We start from the raw sequence: 16,809 nt of genomic DNA, 5'->3' as shown, positions 1-16,809 counted from the left end.
ACAACTCTGTGCTGGACGGGACAAGTGGCGACGAAGACAACTCTGTGTTGAATGTAACCAGTGGCGATGAAGAAAAGTCTGTGCTGGACCAGAGGCAGAAGAGGTTTGTGGGCGGGAATTGGGGGGGAAGCTATTCCTCCACTTCTCAGTCGATCTGCCCCTCCTCTTCATTACACGGATGTAATGACCGCCTCACACACCTGGTCAGATGGGACCTCAGGCTTTTTCTCCGGGACGGACAAAGCTGCTGGCTCTGTAGCTCATTGGCTCAGGCACGGGGTCCGTATCGAGCATTTGCTGGGTCTCTCTGTCTGCGGTGGGCTCAGGCTCCTTATCCGCTGTGGGATCTGGGGCTGGAGTGGAGACGGATGCCAAATGGGGCTGGACGCTGGGGACGGAATCCTCTTCAACTTCGCCCACAGTAAAAGAGGATCCGTCTAAGTTGATATATTCCCCCAGGGTCCAACAGGAATCCCCCTTAGGCATTACATTACCATCCGAATGTTCTCATTCAGACCACTCATGAACCCCTCCATCAGTATCATGTCACATCTCTGGTGGGGTGATGGCAAACTGACAAACTTCCAAATAATCCTCCAGGTTTCTCCCATCTTGAAATAAAAAATAACAGTCCCTTTGGGCCAGTGAAAACGTTTCTGGTCCGGTACTCTGTCACGTAGTTCAAGGATAAAAAAGATAGGCAAAGTACTTTTACTGGTAAACTCTCAACGTTTGTGTGAATCATTACTTTTGGCTTAGTATTTTATTTGAGAATATATGTATATGGTCAGTACAATTTGAGGCCATACTTAAGGTAATCAGACAGGAGGACAGAAAGTGTCTGTGTGTAGAGTACATTCAGTCCTGGGGAGTTGCATTTAGTCCACACGCTTTTTGTTCAGTGCCCCACTGATGGTTAGGTTTAGGGGTGCTTCATGCTTATTTTTTTCTAAAAATCATACATTTCCATACGAGTCACATTGTATGAATTTATACGAAATCGCTCTCATAAAAAAGTTGTTTTCTTATGAGATCAGGTAGGTAGAAATAGTGTCTTTAGAAACACACTGACCCCTTGTGTCTGAATATGCTATTGATAATTTCATGCATATTATATTGTGCATTCATAAAGGAGCTGTATTGTATATATTCAGATTGTGAAGTTCTAGGAACAAAATACCAGCTATTAAAGTGGACCTATTTATGCGTTGTGTACTGAGGTGGTATTTTTCCTTTCGATGAAGTTTGGATAATGAGGAGGGCAGAGTGTGTTTAAAAAAGCCTATTGGCTGGAGCTAAAACCATTCCAGATGCTGTGTGCCATTTAGCCAGTATTACATAAGTTTATGAGCTTGACATGTAGGTTTGTAAGTCATTTAAATAATAAAAGCAAATTTACTGTCTTTTATTTATCAAGAATTGTGGACGGACTAAAATTGCAGCTATTCGGGTGAATTGCCACATCATAAAATCTGCTAAAAGTCATAACAGAGCGTACTAGAAAAGTTTATGATAGGCAAGCAATCTGAAAATTATAGAATAATCATGTGACATTTTGGTTGCTTTGAATGTCCACTGAAACATGGTCATATCTCCTTCTGTCGTAAAAACTTTAGTGTTCTTTTTTTCATTGCATATGAGGGAAACATGAAAAAAAGATATGATTTTATCTGTCTATTTTGCAGATAAGCCAGATCTCCCATTCAAAATTGCAGGCAATTGCTCATTTCTCTTCATCCCTGGTCATTCTTTTTCTTCATTCCTTTGACATGCAAAATGTTCCTTCCCATCCCAAACGCCCAATAGGATAACAGCTCCTAATAATTAACAGTAATGCATTAACCAAGAATGAGCAATGCATTTGTTACAGGATTTATTAGTATTTATTCATCTTTATTAACGTTAGTTAACTGTTCACTGTTAGTTCAGGCCCATTAAATAATATTAACATATAACTTTTGATTAGTAAACATTTAAAGTAACATAAATGAACAAATTCTCATTGTTAGTTCATGTTATCTAATGTAGTTAACTAATGTTGATGGAACCTTATTGTAAAGTGTTACCCACACCAGCACATACTAGCAGGAACTTGGACTTAGAGAAATACAGATTTGTTTTGTTATTCATGTTTTAATGACACTTAGAATTAATCATTTATTGCAAATATAAATATTTCCTTGTATTTGACTCATTAAGAAAGATACATACTGATATGAAATTTTCTGTGATTTTAAACGTCTCATGATTGATTTTTGCTAAAAAAAAAAAGAAGGTAAAAACGCTAAATGAAACCGTGGACAAGTAGAACAACAAACAATTCAGCAATGTATTTTGGACAACAGCTATATTGTACTGATTTGTTGCCATTCTGTGGAAGTAATTTTATATATTATATATAAATTAATTTGTTATTGCCTCTGCACATTAAACTAGGACAGGATAAAGTATTATTATTTTTAATTGCAACGTACATAATAGGAATTACGCCCTAAAAAGAAAGAAAAAAAATATTACCTGAAAAGATTCAGTTGTGGAAGGATAAAGGATCATTATGTAATATATATGTTTTGATAACACATAATTACTTGTTAAATTCAAAAAGCTAATGACATCTCAGTTCGACTGGAGTCATCTAAAAACGCCTTTAAAAAATGTAATCACCATAGTTATGTATAAAGAAGAGGGCACAAATGACTAGAGTGCCGCGAATTTCCATGTACTCTGCCAGCTGACACAGCAATACCCTGCAGAGAATGATGTGGCATGATGGGACAGCCATATTAAGAATGACGCGAGGAAAAGTAAACGATCCAGCAGTGAAGTCAGCAGTGACATTAATGTGCACCACCTGCTTCAGGATTATAAATGCATTTTTTAGGACCTTCAGGAGGTCAAGAAAATCACTAGAGTTACATGATTCATGTTCCAGTAATGTAAAAACATGCCTGAAATTTTCCTGTGCATTAAACCTTAATTGTGTTAACTGTCTAAACCTTTGTTCTTGTGATTAGCATGCTTACAATTTTACGAATGTCTTTGCATTCGATAACAAAACCAAGCGGCATTTAAAGGGATACTCCAGCCAAAAATGAAAATTCTGTCATCCTTTACTCACCCTCAAGTTATTGCAAACCTGTATGAGTTTCTTTCTTCTGCTGAACACAAAGGAAGATATTTTGAAGGACGATTGGAACTTTGCCACCATTGACTACCATAGTATTTTTTTTTTTTCTACTATGGAAGTCAATGGTGCCAAACAACTGTTTGGTTCCAATCCTTCTTCAAAATATCTTCCTTTGTGTTCAGCAGAAGAAAGAAACTCATACAGGTTTGCAACAACTTGATGGTGAGTAAATGATGACAGAATTTTCTTTTTTGGGTGGAGTATCCCTTTAAAGAAAAAACAATTTAATTGCTTGTGCATGAAACAATAAATATACTGTTCAAAATCAAGAAAATAAATGTATCTATTTGGATATTTTATGGTTGTCAAAGTTGTGAAATGGTTGTGGAAATCGATGGTTAAAGTCATTGCAAGTTCAATTAGTAGAAAAGATCTAGCTTGATGCCATATTTTATCTACCATTCTGACATTTAAAGTGTCCAAATACTTTTTGTGGGCCACTGATAATGGAGTTTTGAGGAGATACTTGCCTTTCCATAGTGTGACCTATGACTTTTGTTTCAATGCAGGGAGGACATTTATAGATGTGCCTGTTCCTTTCAGAGGAAATATGTATTAATACACAAGGCAGGTCTCAGTGGCAGCTGTCTGGTAGGCATGAATTAATGTCTGCGTCTGCGTCAGTCGTGGATGTATCCGCTTTCAAAAAGTGGGCGTTCTGAGTGTGTCTGGTAGGACACGGGGTTTGTTTACCTCTTTCAGAAGCAGAAAGATCACAGGGTACGTTGAAGAAACTGGTTCTAGCTGGATGCAGACAGCAGAGGTAGGACTTCAAGATTACAGACCAAACAATGCAGAAAAATGTGCAAGTGATTCAAGAGTATACAAACACACAAACCAATCTTGAAAATACAGAAGGTAATATTACAAGGTTGTTTAGCTGTGATCGGCCAGTGATCAAGGTTTACAAAGGTGCAAATCACATGCCTCTATAGCCAGTGATGCAAACCCATTCTAGGAGCTCATTTGTCACACATTTCTGGTGGGAATGCTGGTAGGTTGTGACAGTTCAGGCAGAAATATCATAACGCAGCACTTTGAATGTCCTGATCTCATGTACTCACACAAACAGGCATGTGATGGATATTTTGCCTTTATTTTTCCTCTGATCTTCCACCTACTGCAGCTTTAAGACGGCAGGTCAAGACAGCAAATATTTCTCACCATTTATTGAAACATGATAATGCCACTGTCACATCACTGCATTTACTTAGCAGCCAAATGATAATGAATGATTATCATGTTATCATAGACTATTTTAAGTTAAGTTTCAAAATCTTAGAGTAGTCTTTTGCTAACTTATTCCTTTCAGATCACCTAAATATATATATATACGTATATACATTTAAAAAAAAAAATCCAAAATTATTTAAAACATTCTTGGTCAAGTGGCCAAGAAACAATAATTATATAAATATATAAAATCTATGAACATATATAAGATATGATGGGGTTTTTTTTTGTAATGTGTAATGTCCTTAAAATATACTCTCTTTTTTATGCATTATGATCAGGTCTGGACCGGATCCGCATACGGACTACAGAGGTACCTATTTTACTGTCAGCAGATGCACACATTCTTTCCCTCCCTGAGACATGCACAGATTGGCTGTATAGGGTGGCGTTCCCGAACAGCTTGTACAACTTTAACAAGTTTGGGGCGGAGCAGCATCTTGGTACATATTGTTTTTCCTCTGGAATGGGTGTCAGGCATATTTACGTAAAGGCGTTGCTCTCTCTTTATCCGGCAAAGAAAAAATGGATGGAAAAACCATTGTGTTTTTAATAAACCGATGGCAACATTACTTGAAACACTGATCCCCTCTCTGTAAAGAGCAGAAATGAAAATGATCCCTAAGTTCTTAAGTCAAACTGGCAAGCCCCTCTCTGATAGGATGAACATATATCCATTGGCAATCTCAGCAGCCAATGAGATCGCACTCAGATTACAGTGCAAAATTCCCCCAGAGGTGTTTTGAGAAGTGGGCGAAAGGTGACAGCGCTGGTACAAGCAACATATGACCCATGAGGCCCATGAGACCCATGTCAACTATTTTTGTGAAAAACAATAAACAATCAAATTAATAATTTTAAATGGACATGCACAAGAAAATGTACCCAAAATGATATATTGCTTATGTGTTATTTATAAAAATAAAAAATGAATTAAAAAACATAAATTTATACCAATCTGCAATTCTTATAATTTAATAATATTATGTGCAATTTATATAATTTAATACATACACATATATACACACACTCACACACACACACACACACACACACACAAACACAGACACACATATATATATATTTATATATATATATATATATATATATGTCTTTTTTACTGATATGTGTGTACCTTTAATATGGAGAACAGACAACAACCCTATCGGTAAACTACTAAACTAGTAAACAAGTGTACACATTGTCCCACCACACAAAGTTAAAATTAGAGTCGTGTGATGAAAGGAATACATGGGACTGGCTGCAACCGGCACATGCGCCTATAAATTCAGAGTTTGACAGACCGTTTCCATCATACTCAGGTTGAAAACACACTCGCTGGATTAACCCCCGGATGGAAATAATTATTCTGCTTTCTGTCAGTACAATTTGGACTAACAATTTCATTTTACCGCAAGGTTGGTGAGCACACTATATTTTCTTCTATTTCACACAATATTGTATGCTAATTTATATGTTTCTGGGTACCCAGTGCTGAAGTAATGAGAGATATTGAGTTTACAGTCAGCATATATTTTCTATAACAACCAATCAACATATGATGGGTTTTGATCCTAAATGTTTCTCTGTAGTTTTGTGCTGCTGGAATGCTGCTTTGGGACATTGAGCCACATTTTTTTATGGCCAAAGGTGTTGAAACATTTAAAACAAACGACAAGAGAGTTATCCTTTTGGAAGAAACTTGATCGTGAATCAGTGGTCCGCTGAGGTAAATTGAAGCTTAAACGTTTATTTCGAATTCTTTAATCTGAATCGACATTCATTTGAGATGATGAATCTTAACCACTTTTGGTCTGCTTCTTATTCTCCCTCAGGTAGGGAAACACAAGTAGCTCTGTAAAAGAGAGTAAAGTTATCTTGCTGCTGTCAGAAGCACAGAAAAATGGTTGGAATAAAACCTACCGATCTTCCACCAACTGCCACTGTCAAGTTTTTTGGAGCCGGTACGGCAGCATGTTTTGCTGACCTGATCACTTTCCCTCTGGACACAGCAAAAGTTAGACTTCAGGTGAGGACTTATTAAAAAGCATTGCATAAAGGATATTTTTTTTATATACATTTAGGCCCAGTTTCATAAACAGGGCTTAGATTAAGTCGGAATTAGACCTTAGTTCAATTAGGTAATTTAAACATTTAAGTATTACTGATGTGCATCTTGAGACAAAACAATGCATATTTTAAGATATGTCAGTTGCTTTCAGTTAAGACAGCTCAAACATGCATTTTAGTCTGGGACTATAGGCTTAAGCCTTCATGTCTGTGAAACAGGGGTAAGAGTAATTGCCAGTAACAATTAAATAACAAACAAAAAATATCATTTTGATCCATCTGTCATGGCTTTCATCGTATTTCAGATCCAGGGAGAGTCTATAGCTACATCAGGATCAGCCGTGGTGAAATATCGTGGAGTATTTGGCACCATCACCACTATGGTGCGTACAGAGGGCGCAAGAAGTCTGTACAATGGCCTGGTGGCAGGACTGCAACGTCAGATGAGCTTCGCATCTGTTCGTATCGGTCTTTATGACTCAATGAAGCAATTCTACTCCAGAGGATCTGAGAGTGAGTATCAGACTGTTTGTTTAAATAGAGACAGAAATGATTATAGACAGACTGACACTCTGCTCTTTTCTTCTCAGATGCGAGCATTGTGACTCGCCTGCTGGCTGGCTGCACCACCGGGGCCATGGCTGTCACTTTTGCACAGCCCACAGATGTCGTAAAAGTGCGATTCCAGGCTCAAGTGCGTCAGTCTGATGGATTAAAAAGATACAACGGCACAATGGATGCATATCGGACTATCGCCCGCGATGAGGGTATTCGAGGGCTATGGAAAGGTGAGCAAAAGTTCACCCCAAAAAATGCTATCATCATTTACTCACCCTCGTTTCATTCCAAACCTGTTTGAATTTCTTGGGAACAAAGAAGTTATTTTGAAGAATGCTTCCGTTGTTTTTCTCCACACAATGTTAAGTTTATGGGGTCCAAACCAGTGTTGTTATTGTTACCTATAGCTAAAAATAAAACTAATACAAATGTGTAAGTGAAATAAAATAATAAAATATAAATATCAGATGAAAAACTTGCACTTAAAGGAGAACTCCGTCGCAAAATGAACCTTTGGTCTAATTACACATTGTTACCTAGTCAACCGTTATCTGAGATTTGTTTTCATGATTATCGAATGTAAATAGTTTTATCTCTAAAAACAGTTTAGCCTATAAAGCTAGTATAACGCTAGTATATTGGGCATAGATCAATGACAAATAAAAATCGCTTGTTAATACCACTAACAAGGCTCAAAATAGACCCACACTAACACGGTAGCATAATGAGGGTCCCTACCTTCAAACCGAAGCATTGAGAACTTTGTCAGTGTCCAGACAGTTTAATAAGAAGATATTTAATACATACAGTCAACTTCGCGTATACAGGCAGGAGCCATCTTTGAAATACAGTCTCTGCCAGTCGATCTACGAACGCCGATCCAAGTGCGCTGGTGAGATGTGAACGAGCTATAAGTTGTGATAAGGTGAGCGCGAACAGCAGGCTTGGATCGGCGTTCGTAGATCGACTGGTAGAGACTGTATTTCAAAGATGGCTCCTGCCTGTATACGCGAAGTTGACTGTATGTATTAAATATCTTCTTATTAAACTGTCTGGACACTGACAAAGTTCTCAATGCTTCGGTTTGAAGGTAGGGACCCTCATTATGCTACCGTGTTAGTGTGGGGCTATTTTGAGCCTTGTTAGTGGTATTAACAAGCGATTTTTATTTGTCATTGATCTATGCCCAATATACTAGCGTTATACTAGCTTTATAGGCTAAACTGTTTTTAGAGATAAAACTATTTACATTCGATAATCATGAAAACAAATCTCAGATAACGGTTGACTAGGTACCAATGTGTAATTAGACCAAAGGTTCATTTTGCGCCGGAGTTCTCCTTTAAAAAGTATTAAAATTACAAAAGCTAAAACTGAAATAAAAATAAATTAAAGCTAATTCAATTTAAAAAGTAATAAAAATGACAAAAGCACATAACAAACTTACAAAATCCAAATGAAAACTGAAGCCAATTCAAAGTATTAATAAATTCTTTTTGGTCCTGCAGAAGAAATAAAGTCAAACAGGCTTGAAACGACATCATTTTTCAATGCACTATCCCTTTAACTTCAGCTTTCACATGCCAGTCTAAGTGCATGTGTTCTCTAGTGGAGATAAACATGCATGTTTTTCTCTATTTTAGGCTGCATGCCAAACATCACAAGGAACATGATCGTTAACTGTGCAGAGCTGGTTACTTACGACATCATCAAGGAACTCATATTACAATACGACCTCATGACAGGTATGCTACCATATGTATATGCTTTCATTATGGTTATTTTTATGTACTTGTTGTCTAACATGTGTGCCCTGTTTAGATAACCTACCGTGCCACTTTACTGCTGCATTCGGCGCTGGCTTCTGCACAACGATTGTGGCGTCTCCAGTAGATGTGGTAAAGACCCGCTTCATGAACTCATCTACAGGCCAGTACCGCAGTGCACTTAACTGTGCCCTCACTATGCTAACCAAAGAGGGACCAAAAGCTTTCTATAAGGGGTAAGAAAAATCATGCTGTAAACCAATCATGATGTGTTATTTACACAGAACAATGCACACATTCTTATTTTCAGTACCATGAATGTGACATCCTCATCTTCCCCAACAGCTTCGTGCCATCCTTCCTGCGCCTGGGATCCTGGAACATTGTGATGTTCGTCTCCTACGAGCAAATCAAGAGATGTATGACTAAAATGCAGCACTCATGGGAGTCACCTTTCTGAATGGACATTGTCAGAATCTTCTGATTTTGATTGAACAAAAGCAGAGAACAGAGGGATTCACGGTTAAGTCTTATCACTGAAAAAAAAAATGCTGCAACTTTTTAAGGCCAAAGGTCAAGCTCATCAAAAATGAAAGATGAGTCACCAAAAATCATGAGATGCATGGCTGATAAAGCAAAATGTGCATAATTTGTCTTAGTTTTAGTGTCATGGTACACTGAGAGAGGTGGTATTAGAGTTCACTGTTTATGTATGTGCTTTTAAAATGTCATGAAAACGGGTCCATAGCTTTAATGAATGAATGAATATTTATACTATAAATTGTAAACTGTACATTATTGGAAAATAAAGTTTTTTTTATGATATATATTTATTTTGATAAAAGGTCTAAACTGTTTTAAGTATCAAACCAGGAACATACAACTCATTTAGATCACATGCATTTGACTCCCCTGAACTCAAGAGTCATTTAATCAGGTTCAATGATCAAATCAACAGAGAGCACATCACAAATGGCTTTCACATGACAAAGGATCAGAAAGTGTTTTCAAACTGCTTTTCCGAGCTCTCGTGCTGACCTATAAAAGACAGACAAACAAAATCTTCATTAGAACGGAGCTGTGAAGTTCACTTGAGGGAAAGAGGAAGTGCATTTGCCCAATTAACAATCAGAAGACAAATGCAAATCTGTGAAGTGGGTGACAAAAAAGGAAGACAAGGAAGTGTGACAGAAGAGAATAAGAGATGGCTGATGCTCTCTGAAGACTGCTGTGTGACCCTTGAATTGACCTGAGATCAGGCCTGATAGTAACACAATAATAAGCAACAGTGTGCAGTTAATGAAGCACGTGTCACTGCAGGTTTTAACCCATGTCTCAGGTGAACACAATTATTTTATTTTGCGTTGAAGTTGAACTTTCTCCATCATAGTTCCGCGATAACACACCTCCATGAAACTTAAGCAGCAGCTTTGTCTTCGATAATGGTGAGAGGGAGTTCAGTATGTAGTGAAGTATGTAGTTGAGATGCTTTTGGTTATAGGCTTGAGGAAAAACTCAGCTATGAGGATATTAAGACTTTACATGACACTGATAAATAATAAAAAACTAACTTGATATCAAATAATACCAATCTATGTGATGAAAAAAAGCAGATGTGTCTTGAAAAAAGGGAGAACTGAAAGTCCTCTATTATGGATAACATATGTGCAACTACATCACATAATGATTCAGAATGACTCAGCGTTTCATACAAATGGGGAGTCTGGGGCTAGTTGTCACACTTTTACTCTAAAATATTTTTCAGATAGATTTGTATAAATAGAATTGTTTTTGCAAGTCAATTTCATGTGTATAAGCACATACTGTAAAGTATTGGCATTGTCACTGAACTAAGTTTACAATTTCCGAAACACAAAACAATGAATGAAACACCAAAATCTATTACACTAACATTCGACACATTTAAACTAGAGCAAATCTATGGAGCAAATGCACAACGTTTAGCAGAATTTACCTGGTATTTAAAAACGTTGCTCATATTTCGTATGCTGATAAACTTCTTCAACTAACACATAGGTTTCTAGTTTTATAACCCAAATCGAAAACAATGAAAGATGAACGTTGGAAATAGGTGTTTATCAGTAAAGTCAGAAGAGGCGTTACTTATGCGCCGAATAACGCGTCACGTGTGTCACGTGACTTCCTCGAAGGAGTTTAAAAGGGTCGCTGCCATAGACAGTATAAGGGTCGCTGCGGCGTTCGGAACAGAGCAGAGCACCTGTGGTTTTTAACTGTTTGCTTTCCGAAGGAGTTATTTTTCTTCCCAGTAAACACTTTTATTCATAGATACTTTATATATTTTTGTTCAAGGTGAGTTTTGTGAACTTGCATACTACGAATAGACTTTCTCCTCTACTAGCGAAAGTTTTTTCTGTTTATTTGAAGTGATGCTGAGCTGTATGTAACATGGAGTTTTTGTCTTTCAGACTTTGGAGTATGTTTTTTATCTGTACGGGTTATAAACGTTTCTTTATGGAAGAACACGGCAATAAAATTCAAGTTGAAAGTAATTTCAACCAAAGAGATGCTTTTAGAGAATCTTGAAGTTCAGAAACTCATCCAAACCGGTAAGTTTTCCAAAAGCGTTTATTCTTTTGTTTTAACCAATATAGTTGATCTCGTTGATTTAATATCGCGTAACCATTATATAATCTCGCATTTTGTGCGTATTTGCAATTCCTTTGTTGAAGTTCCTTTGTGTGGTAGAAAGTCAACAAAACCCCCACGCAGATGCAAACAGGATGATGACGTCAGTTTATAGCTTAGCATGTCAGAAAGAACATGATGTTCCTGTTTGTGTCTGTTGACCGTTAGAGAGCAATGTCTTAAGCACAGGCGTTGTCCCACCAAATGGCTTTTATGGTTTTATGGCTTTAAAAAATCTAAAACTAAATTTAAAAAAAATTGTCCCTACGAAAATGGCTGAAGTTTGCATAAACCTTATTAAAAAGAGTGCATAATCATCATGTCTTCCTTCTCCAGGTTAGGGTGGAGTCCACCTATCTTGTGTTCACTTCATTGGTTTTCAACACATTCCATTTCATCTTTTACGTTCCCGACTTCCCGTGATTCTGACTTCAATTAAACATGGTTGGATTCAGAGCTAGTGATGTGCCTCCTACAGCCGCTGTGAAGTTTATTGGTGCGGGAACCGCAGCCTGCATTGCAGACCTTTTCACGTTTCCACTGGACACAGCAAAAGTTAGACTTCAGGTGAGTCTTTGTTGTGTGGAACTTGTTTAAATGATACAACTTTGCTTGAGTGACCGCTGAGCCAGCGGTTGAGCCTGGAGACTACAGATGCGTGTCACGACTCAATCCAGGTCAACTTGCAGCAACAAAAACAAACTAATTTCTCCTTTCAGGTGGATGGTTTAAAGTCACACCCATACTGACGTCAGCTCTATATTTCTTTTGACTCTTTTTACACTTTGCAACGTAAGCAGGTCCAGGCCTTGATGATTGTCCTTGCTGCCCCAGGATCACTATGGACCCTTTTAACCTGAAGATGCTGCTTCCCTCCCCTGTGATTCTGTAAAGTTTCTCCATCCACCTTTTGTTCTGTACAGATTCAAGGGGAGACCAAAGGTCCTGCGAACACAGGCCATGGGCCAGTGCAATATCGTGGAGTGTTTGGCACGATCAGCACCATGGTGCGTGTTGAGGGGCCACGCAGTCTCTACAACGGGTTGGTTGCGGGACTGCAGCGTCAGATGAGCTTTGCCTCTGTACGCATTGGCCTCTATGATTCAGTCAAGCAGTTCTACACCAAAGGCTCAGATCGTAAGTTCATTCCATGTGCTCTATGCTTGAATGCAGAGATAATTGGTTAGTGTTTTTTTTTTTTCATGCAAGACCTCTCATTAACCCCATTTCAATGCATTTTCCTTTATTAGACATCGGGATTGGCAGTAGGTTGATGGCCGGCTGTACGACTGGAGCCATGGCAGTGGCTTTGGCCCAACCCACAGATGTGGTGAAGGTACGGTTTCAGGCTCAGATCAGCGCCGGGGCCAATAAACGTTACCATGGCACTATGGCTGCATATCGGACCATTGCAAAGGAAGAAGGGTTTCGTGGTTTGTGGAAAGGTGAGCATGGGCCCACTTAAGTCAATGTTGTTGTGTGTTTTTGTTTGAGTGCAAGTTTATTAATTGCCTTTTTTTATAAATTATACATTTAAATTACTACAACACTTATTTTAATGCATAGTATATTATTATTTTACTAATAATGTATTAAAGTAACTTATTTTAATATATTTAAATTTTTATTTGTTAAATTTCATTCATTACATATTATACTTCTATACATTATTAATTCTATTATACTATTACCACTACTAATACTTTTTAAATCTATACATTATTTCAATGCATAGTTTTATATTACTACTAATATTAGTTTTACTAATAATATATATATTTTTTTGGTTAAGTTTGAGTAATATTTTATGTACTTAAAGTGCATAAACTAAATGTATTATGCAATTTATTAACTTATTCTCTCCTTTCTAATTTGTACTACCCTTTCTATCATTTTAAAGGAACTGGCCCAAACATCACCCGCAATGCCATTGTAAACTGCACTGAGCTGGTGACCTATGATCTCATCAAAGATGCACTTATAAAATCATTGCTGATGACTGGTAAGATGAGGCTGCAAAAAAGTATTGCAAACTTGAGTTAAACTATGACAGAAATATTTATAGCTGCTCTTCACAGATGATCTTCCTTGCCACTTCACATCTGCGTTTGGAGCTGGTTTCTGCACCACAGTTATTGCTTCTCCTGTTGATGTTGTGAAGACAAGATACATGAACTCCGCCCAGGGCCAGTACAGCAGTGCCCTCAACTGTGCTGTAGCCATGCTAGCTAAAGAGGGACCAAAGGCTTTTTACAAGGGGTCGGTTTTCTTGACCAACTACAGCTTTACTGTAATGATTGGAGGATGAATGTAGAATTGACATCTGTTTTTCTTTTTTAGATTCATGCCATCGTTTCTGAGGCTGGGCTCCTGGAATGTGGTTATGTTTGTCACCTATGAACAGCTGAAACGGGCCCTGATGGCAGCTCGCCATAACTGGGCCCCTCTTTAAGAGCATAATGCCGTTAGTTGAGCTTTGCTGATGTGGTTCTAACTTTCTCTTGACTTTAGATTTTCTGTGTGCATTGTTTACATGTCTATTAAACTTGATCTTTGGTTTTTACATGGTTCATCTGTCTTTCAGAATATGTGAAATAAAATTAGGCTATTAAAAAAAACACCTGTTTAAATCTGTTTAATCTTCAGTATCAACATTTCTAATGACTGACAAGACTTTAAGAAGTCTGTATTAGTTTTGATGAAAGGGCTTGTTTTAGAAGCTGTTTCTTTTCAGCCGAGAGCTTCTCTGGGAAATGTGTAACGAAGCGAATGATCAGGTCGCCTCTCTTGGATGGGCTGTTGGCTAGTGGCATTCCCTCCTGGGTCACAACCTTGGTGTATTGAGGGCTGTAGAACAAAGAAATTAAAATGAAACTATCTTAAATATGAAACCTTTGTTCAGAAGTTCTGCTGAGTAACATATAAACATGTTCATGTTAAAAAAGAGATGTTTTACTCACTGCACAATGTCATTAATTGGGATGTTGAGAAGCCTGCCATCTAGTGTCTCAACTTCTACTGATAACCCAGTCAAAGCCTGTAGAGTTACCATATATTCAAAGATATAAAAAGTTAGATTTATGAAACTTAAATTGACAATTCAATTTAAAAAATGACATTTAGAGTGGAACTAATACATTTTTAACATGTTGGTCCAATTGAAACCACATGTTCAGCATGAAAACTAGACAAAGATGGAAAGCCTCTCTGGTCATAATTAGAGTGTAAAAACATGTATATTTAAATCTGCTGAAATGCTATGCTAAAACAAATGTTTCTCACCTTCTCAAGAGAAATATTTGCCGTGTAGAACAGATCATCATTTTGGCGGACAAAGCGTGGGTGATGCTTTTGGCGTATGATGAACACAATATCTGCTGAGATGTTGTTTGGTCCCTGTGGAGAAAAAGATTCAATTCTGCGATGACCAAGATCTATTTACGACCACGACAAAACAAAATTGTGATAAAAACGTGTTCTGTCGTGCCTGGTCTCCCTCTTTTGGAAACGTGATCCGTGTCCCTTCGTTCCATCCTGCTTTTACAGTGAAGGTTAAAATTTTGTCTCTGATGCTGGATGTGTGTCCATCCTCATTCATGACCTGTATCAAACATGTCTCTTTGCTGAAATTAATTTCTCATGAGTCCATATGATTTTATCTTTACCCTTGTCTGCAGAACTTACCCTACGGGATATCTTAATTTTTTTAGTGCATCCATAATAAAGGTCCTCCAATGCAAGATGAAGGTCTCTCTCTATTGGTGGATCCTGTAACTTTTCTTTTTGCCCACGCAAGCTTTGAAAAGCTGTGTTGACCTCACTGCCTTCACCAGTGAAGAAATCTATGGAGGATGAGTAAGCAGATATTACTAATCAGAGCTTGGGTTCTTCAAAACACCATGGCATTATGAACATTGATTGAACCAGGTTGTCTCTCGAAATGTCAATTAAAATCATACAAATTAAAAATACTATAGAAATTACCTGCAAAAGGATTATCTCCTCCGAAAAACTTTCGGAATGTTTCATCTGCATTTCCATGGTAGACATATCCTGATGACCAGGCGCCATTCGCTCCCAGCTCAGATGGGATTCCTCCTTTTAAACCCTCCTCTCCAAACTTATCATAAGTGGCCTTTTTACAAGCTGCATTGCATGAGAAAGGCCATCACCAACTTACCAGGAAACAGCAAATTGAGGGCTGAACTGTGTACTGTGTGCTGTTTTCCTTACACAATGAGTGGCAGGAGGATATAGTATGAAATAGTGATAGCCTACCATGTAACTTTGATCAAGTATATATTTGAAAAATTAATAACATTTAGCCTACATGACACCTTAAAGCAGGGTTTTAAACTGGGGTGCTAGGGGGTCTGTGAAAAAGTTCAGAGAAAAAAAATGCAAATAAATTATTAAAACCAAATTATTATTATTATATTTATTTATAAATAAATTATATAATGGATATAATTACATTTACAGTTTTTGACATTACCATTTTATTCCGGGTTTTTAAAGACTGGTCTGTAATCATGAGATAAATTATGGTTACTTTGTATATTTTATTAGTTTCTCTCGGGTAGAACAAGATAATACAGTATATTAGGATTGGAATGTGAACATCATATTTAGGAGTTCTTGGCATCAAAATTGACATCAAAATCAAAAACGTTGAATAACGTTATGTCGAATATTCAAGTGCTGTTGCAAGGTGTTTTTTGTATTTTGTGGATGTATATGTATATGAGTTTGTCTAGTGAACTCACGGTCGCTCAGCACGTCAAACGCCTCCGCGAGCAATGTGAAGCGCTCGGCGGCGCGCGCGTGGCTGCTGCTGCGCGGATGATGCTTCAGCGCGAGCCGCCGATACCTGATTATACCGGAATAAAAACAATCCGCTGCTAGCAAATTATTCCTCAAAATGAACGTAAACCAAATTGTTGACTAGTTTATCTTCTTTTAATTGAATTTATATATATTTACAAAACTACTTATAAATTAAACAAAACGTAACTTACGCCTTCTTTATGTCAGCATCAGTGGCGTTGCGGTTTATTTCCAAAATAGTGTAATAGTCTCTGCCCATCGCCTAACTGTTTATCTAACTTTCCTAATTGATCTAATATTTACACTTTAAACGTATCAGGGCACAAATGCAAACCGGGATTTGGTCAGTAGGAATGAACATTAGTTTACTGTTGTCAAAGGAGGTTGTTATGGAAACAGAGAACGGAATTCTGGGTAATGCCGTCGTTCTTTAAACAGCTGCTGAATTATTTAATCCCAGAGATTAAAATATTCTGACACTGTCAACAACATTACCGCAGT

General features: G+C 37.6%; 3 protein-coding genes and 1 long non-coding RNA gene across 4 annotated transcripts; 2 read left to right on the top strand and 2 right to left on the bottom strand.

Moving 5' to 3' along the window:
* The first annotated feature begins 5,710 nt into the window (after positions 1-5,710).
* Positions 5,711-9,474, top strand: ucp3 (uncoupling protein 3). The gene is made up of 8 exons (XM_056271292.1): positions 5,711-5,838; positions 6,013-6,149; positions 6,256-6,449; positions 6,796-7,003; positions 7,081-7,278; positions 8,692-8,793; positions 8,870-9,050; positions 9,160-9,474. Exons 3-8 carry the CDS (start codon positions 6,324-6,326, stop codon positions 9,272-9,274), a joined length of 930 nt encoding a protein of 309 aa, XP_056127267.1. The 5' UTR covers positions 5,711-5,838; positions 6,013-6,149; positions 6,256-6,323; the 3' UTR covers positions 9,275-9,474.
* A 2,343-nt stretch (positions 9,475-11,817) lies between these two features.
* On the top strand, positions 11,818-14,101 carry ucp2 (uncoupling protein 2). Its single transcript, XM_056271291.1, has 6 exons — positions 11,818-12,048; positions 12,405-12,618; positions 12,732-12,926; positions 13,382-13,483; positions 13,560-13,740; positions 13,822-14,101. Exons 1-6 carry the CDS (start codon positions 11,923-11,925, stop codon positions 13,931-13,933), a joined length of 930 nt encoding a protein of 309 aa, XP_056127266.1. The 5' UTR covers positions 11,818-11,922; the 3' UTR covers positions 13,934-14,101.
* On the bottom strand, positions 11,912-12,473 carry LOC130105312 (uncharacterized). The gene is made up of 2 exons (XR_008809574.1): positions 12,264-12,473; positions 11,912-12,042 (listed from the first exon to the last, which is right to left on the bottom strand). It is a non-coding gene; the product is annotated as an uncharacterized LOC130105312 (long non-coding RNA).
* A 55-nt stretch (positions 14,102-14,156) lies between the features above and the next one.
* dnajb13 (DnaJ heat shock protein family (Hsp40) member B13) lies at positions 14,157-16,734 on the bottom strand. Its single transcript, XM_056271286.1, has 8 exons — positions 16,500-16,734; positions 16,248-16,351; positions 15,466-15,627; positions 15,166-15,323; positions 14,969-15,082; positions 14,764-14,877; positions 14,442-14,518; positions 14,157-14,328 (listed from the first exon to the last, which is right to left on the bottom strand). Exons 1-8 carry the CDS (start codon positions 16,565-16,567, stop codon positions 14,157-14,159), a joined length of 969 nt encoding a protein of 322 aa, XP_056127261.1. The 5' UTR covers positions 16,568-16,734.
* Positions 16,735-16,809: the final 75 nt, after the last annotated feature.

This window comes from Rhinichthys klamathensis, unplaced genomic scaffold, assembly GCF_029890125.1.
Source record: "Rhinichthys klamathensis goyatoka isolate OS25496 unplaced genomic scaffold, OSU_Roscu_1.1 h1tg000314l_1, whole genome shotgun sequence".
In the NCBI taxonomy this organism is placed as follows: domain Eukaryota; kingdom Metazoa; phylum Chordata; class Actinopteri; order Cypriniformes; family Leuciscidae; genus Rhinichthys; species Rhinichthys klamathensis.
The sequence above is the reverse complement of the archived record's forward strand: the minus strand, read 5'-3'. Positions and strand labels throughout refer to the sequence as shown.

What these genes read in the sequence shown, in the direction of transcription:
- dnajb13 (XM_056271286.1), bottom strand. Translation starts at nt 16,567, where the DNA reads ATGGGCAGAGACTATTACACTATTTTGGAAATAAACCGCAACGCCACT. An exon ending in TTCCAAAAGAGGGAGACCAG is followed by an intron (nt 14,878 to 14,968) that starts GCACGACAGAAC and finishes TTTTCTCCACAG; the next exon opens with GGACCAAACAACATCTCAGC. An exon ending in CCAATTAATGACATTGTGCA is followed by an intron (nt 14,329 to 14,441) that starts GTGAGTAAAACA and finishes TTTGTTCTACAG; the next exon opens with CCCTCAATACACCAAGGTTG.
- ucp3 (XM_056271292.1), top strand. Translation starts at nt 6,324, where the DNA reads ATGGTTGGAATAAAACCTACCGATCTTCCACCAACTGCCACTGTCAAG. An exon ending in TATTCGAGGGCTATGGAAAG is followed by an intron (nt 7,279 to 8,691) that starts GTGAGCAAAAGT and finishes TCTCTATTTTAG; the next exon opens with GCTGCATGCCAAACATCACA. An exon ending in ACAATACGACCTCATGACAG is followed by an intron (nt 8,794 to 8,869) that starts GTATGCTACCAT and finishes TGCCCTGTTTAG; the next exon opens with ATAACCTACCGTGCCACTTT.
- ucp2 (XM_056271291.1), top strand. Translation starts at nt 11,923, where the DNA reads ATGGTTGGATTCAGAGCTAGTGATGTGCCTCCTACAGCCGCTGTGAAG. An exon ending in CAGCAAAAGTTAGACTTCAG is followed by an intron (nt 12,049 to 12,404) that starts GTGAGTCTTTGT and finishes TGTTCTGTACAG; the next exon opens with ATTCAAGGGGAGACCAAAGG. An exon ending in CTACACCAAAGGCTCAGATC is followed by an intron (nt 12,619 to 12,731) that starts GTAAGTTCATTC and finishes TTCCTTTATTAG; the next exon opens with ACATCGGGATTGGCAGTAGG.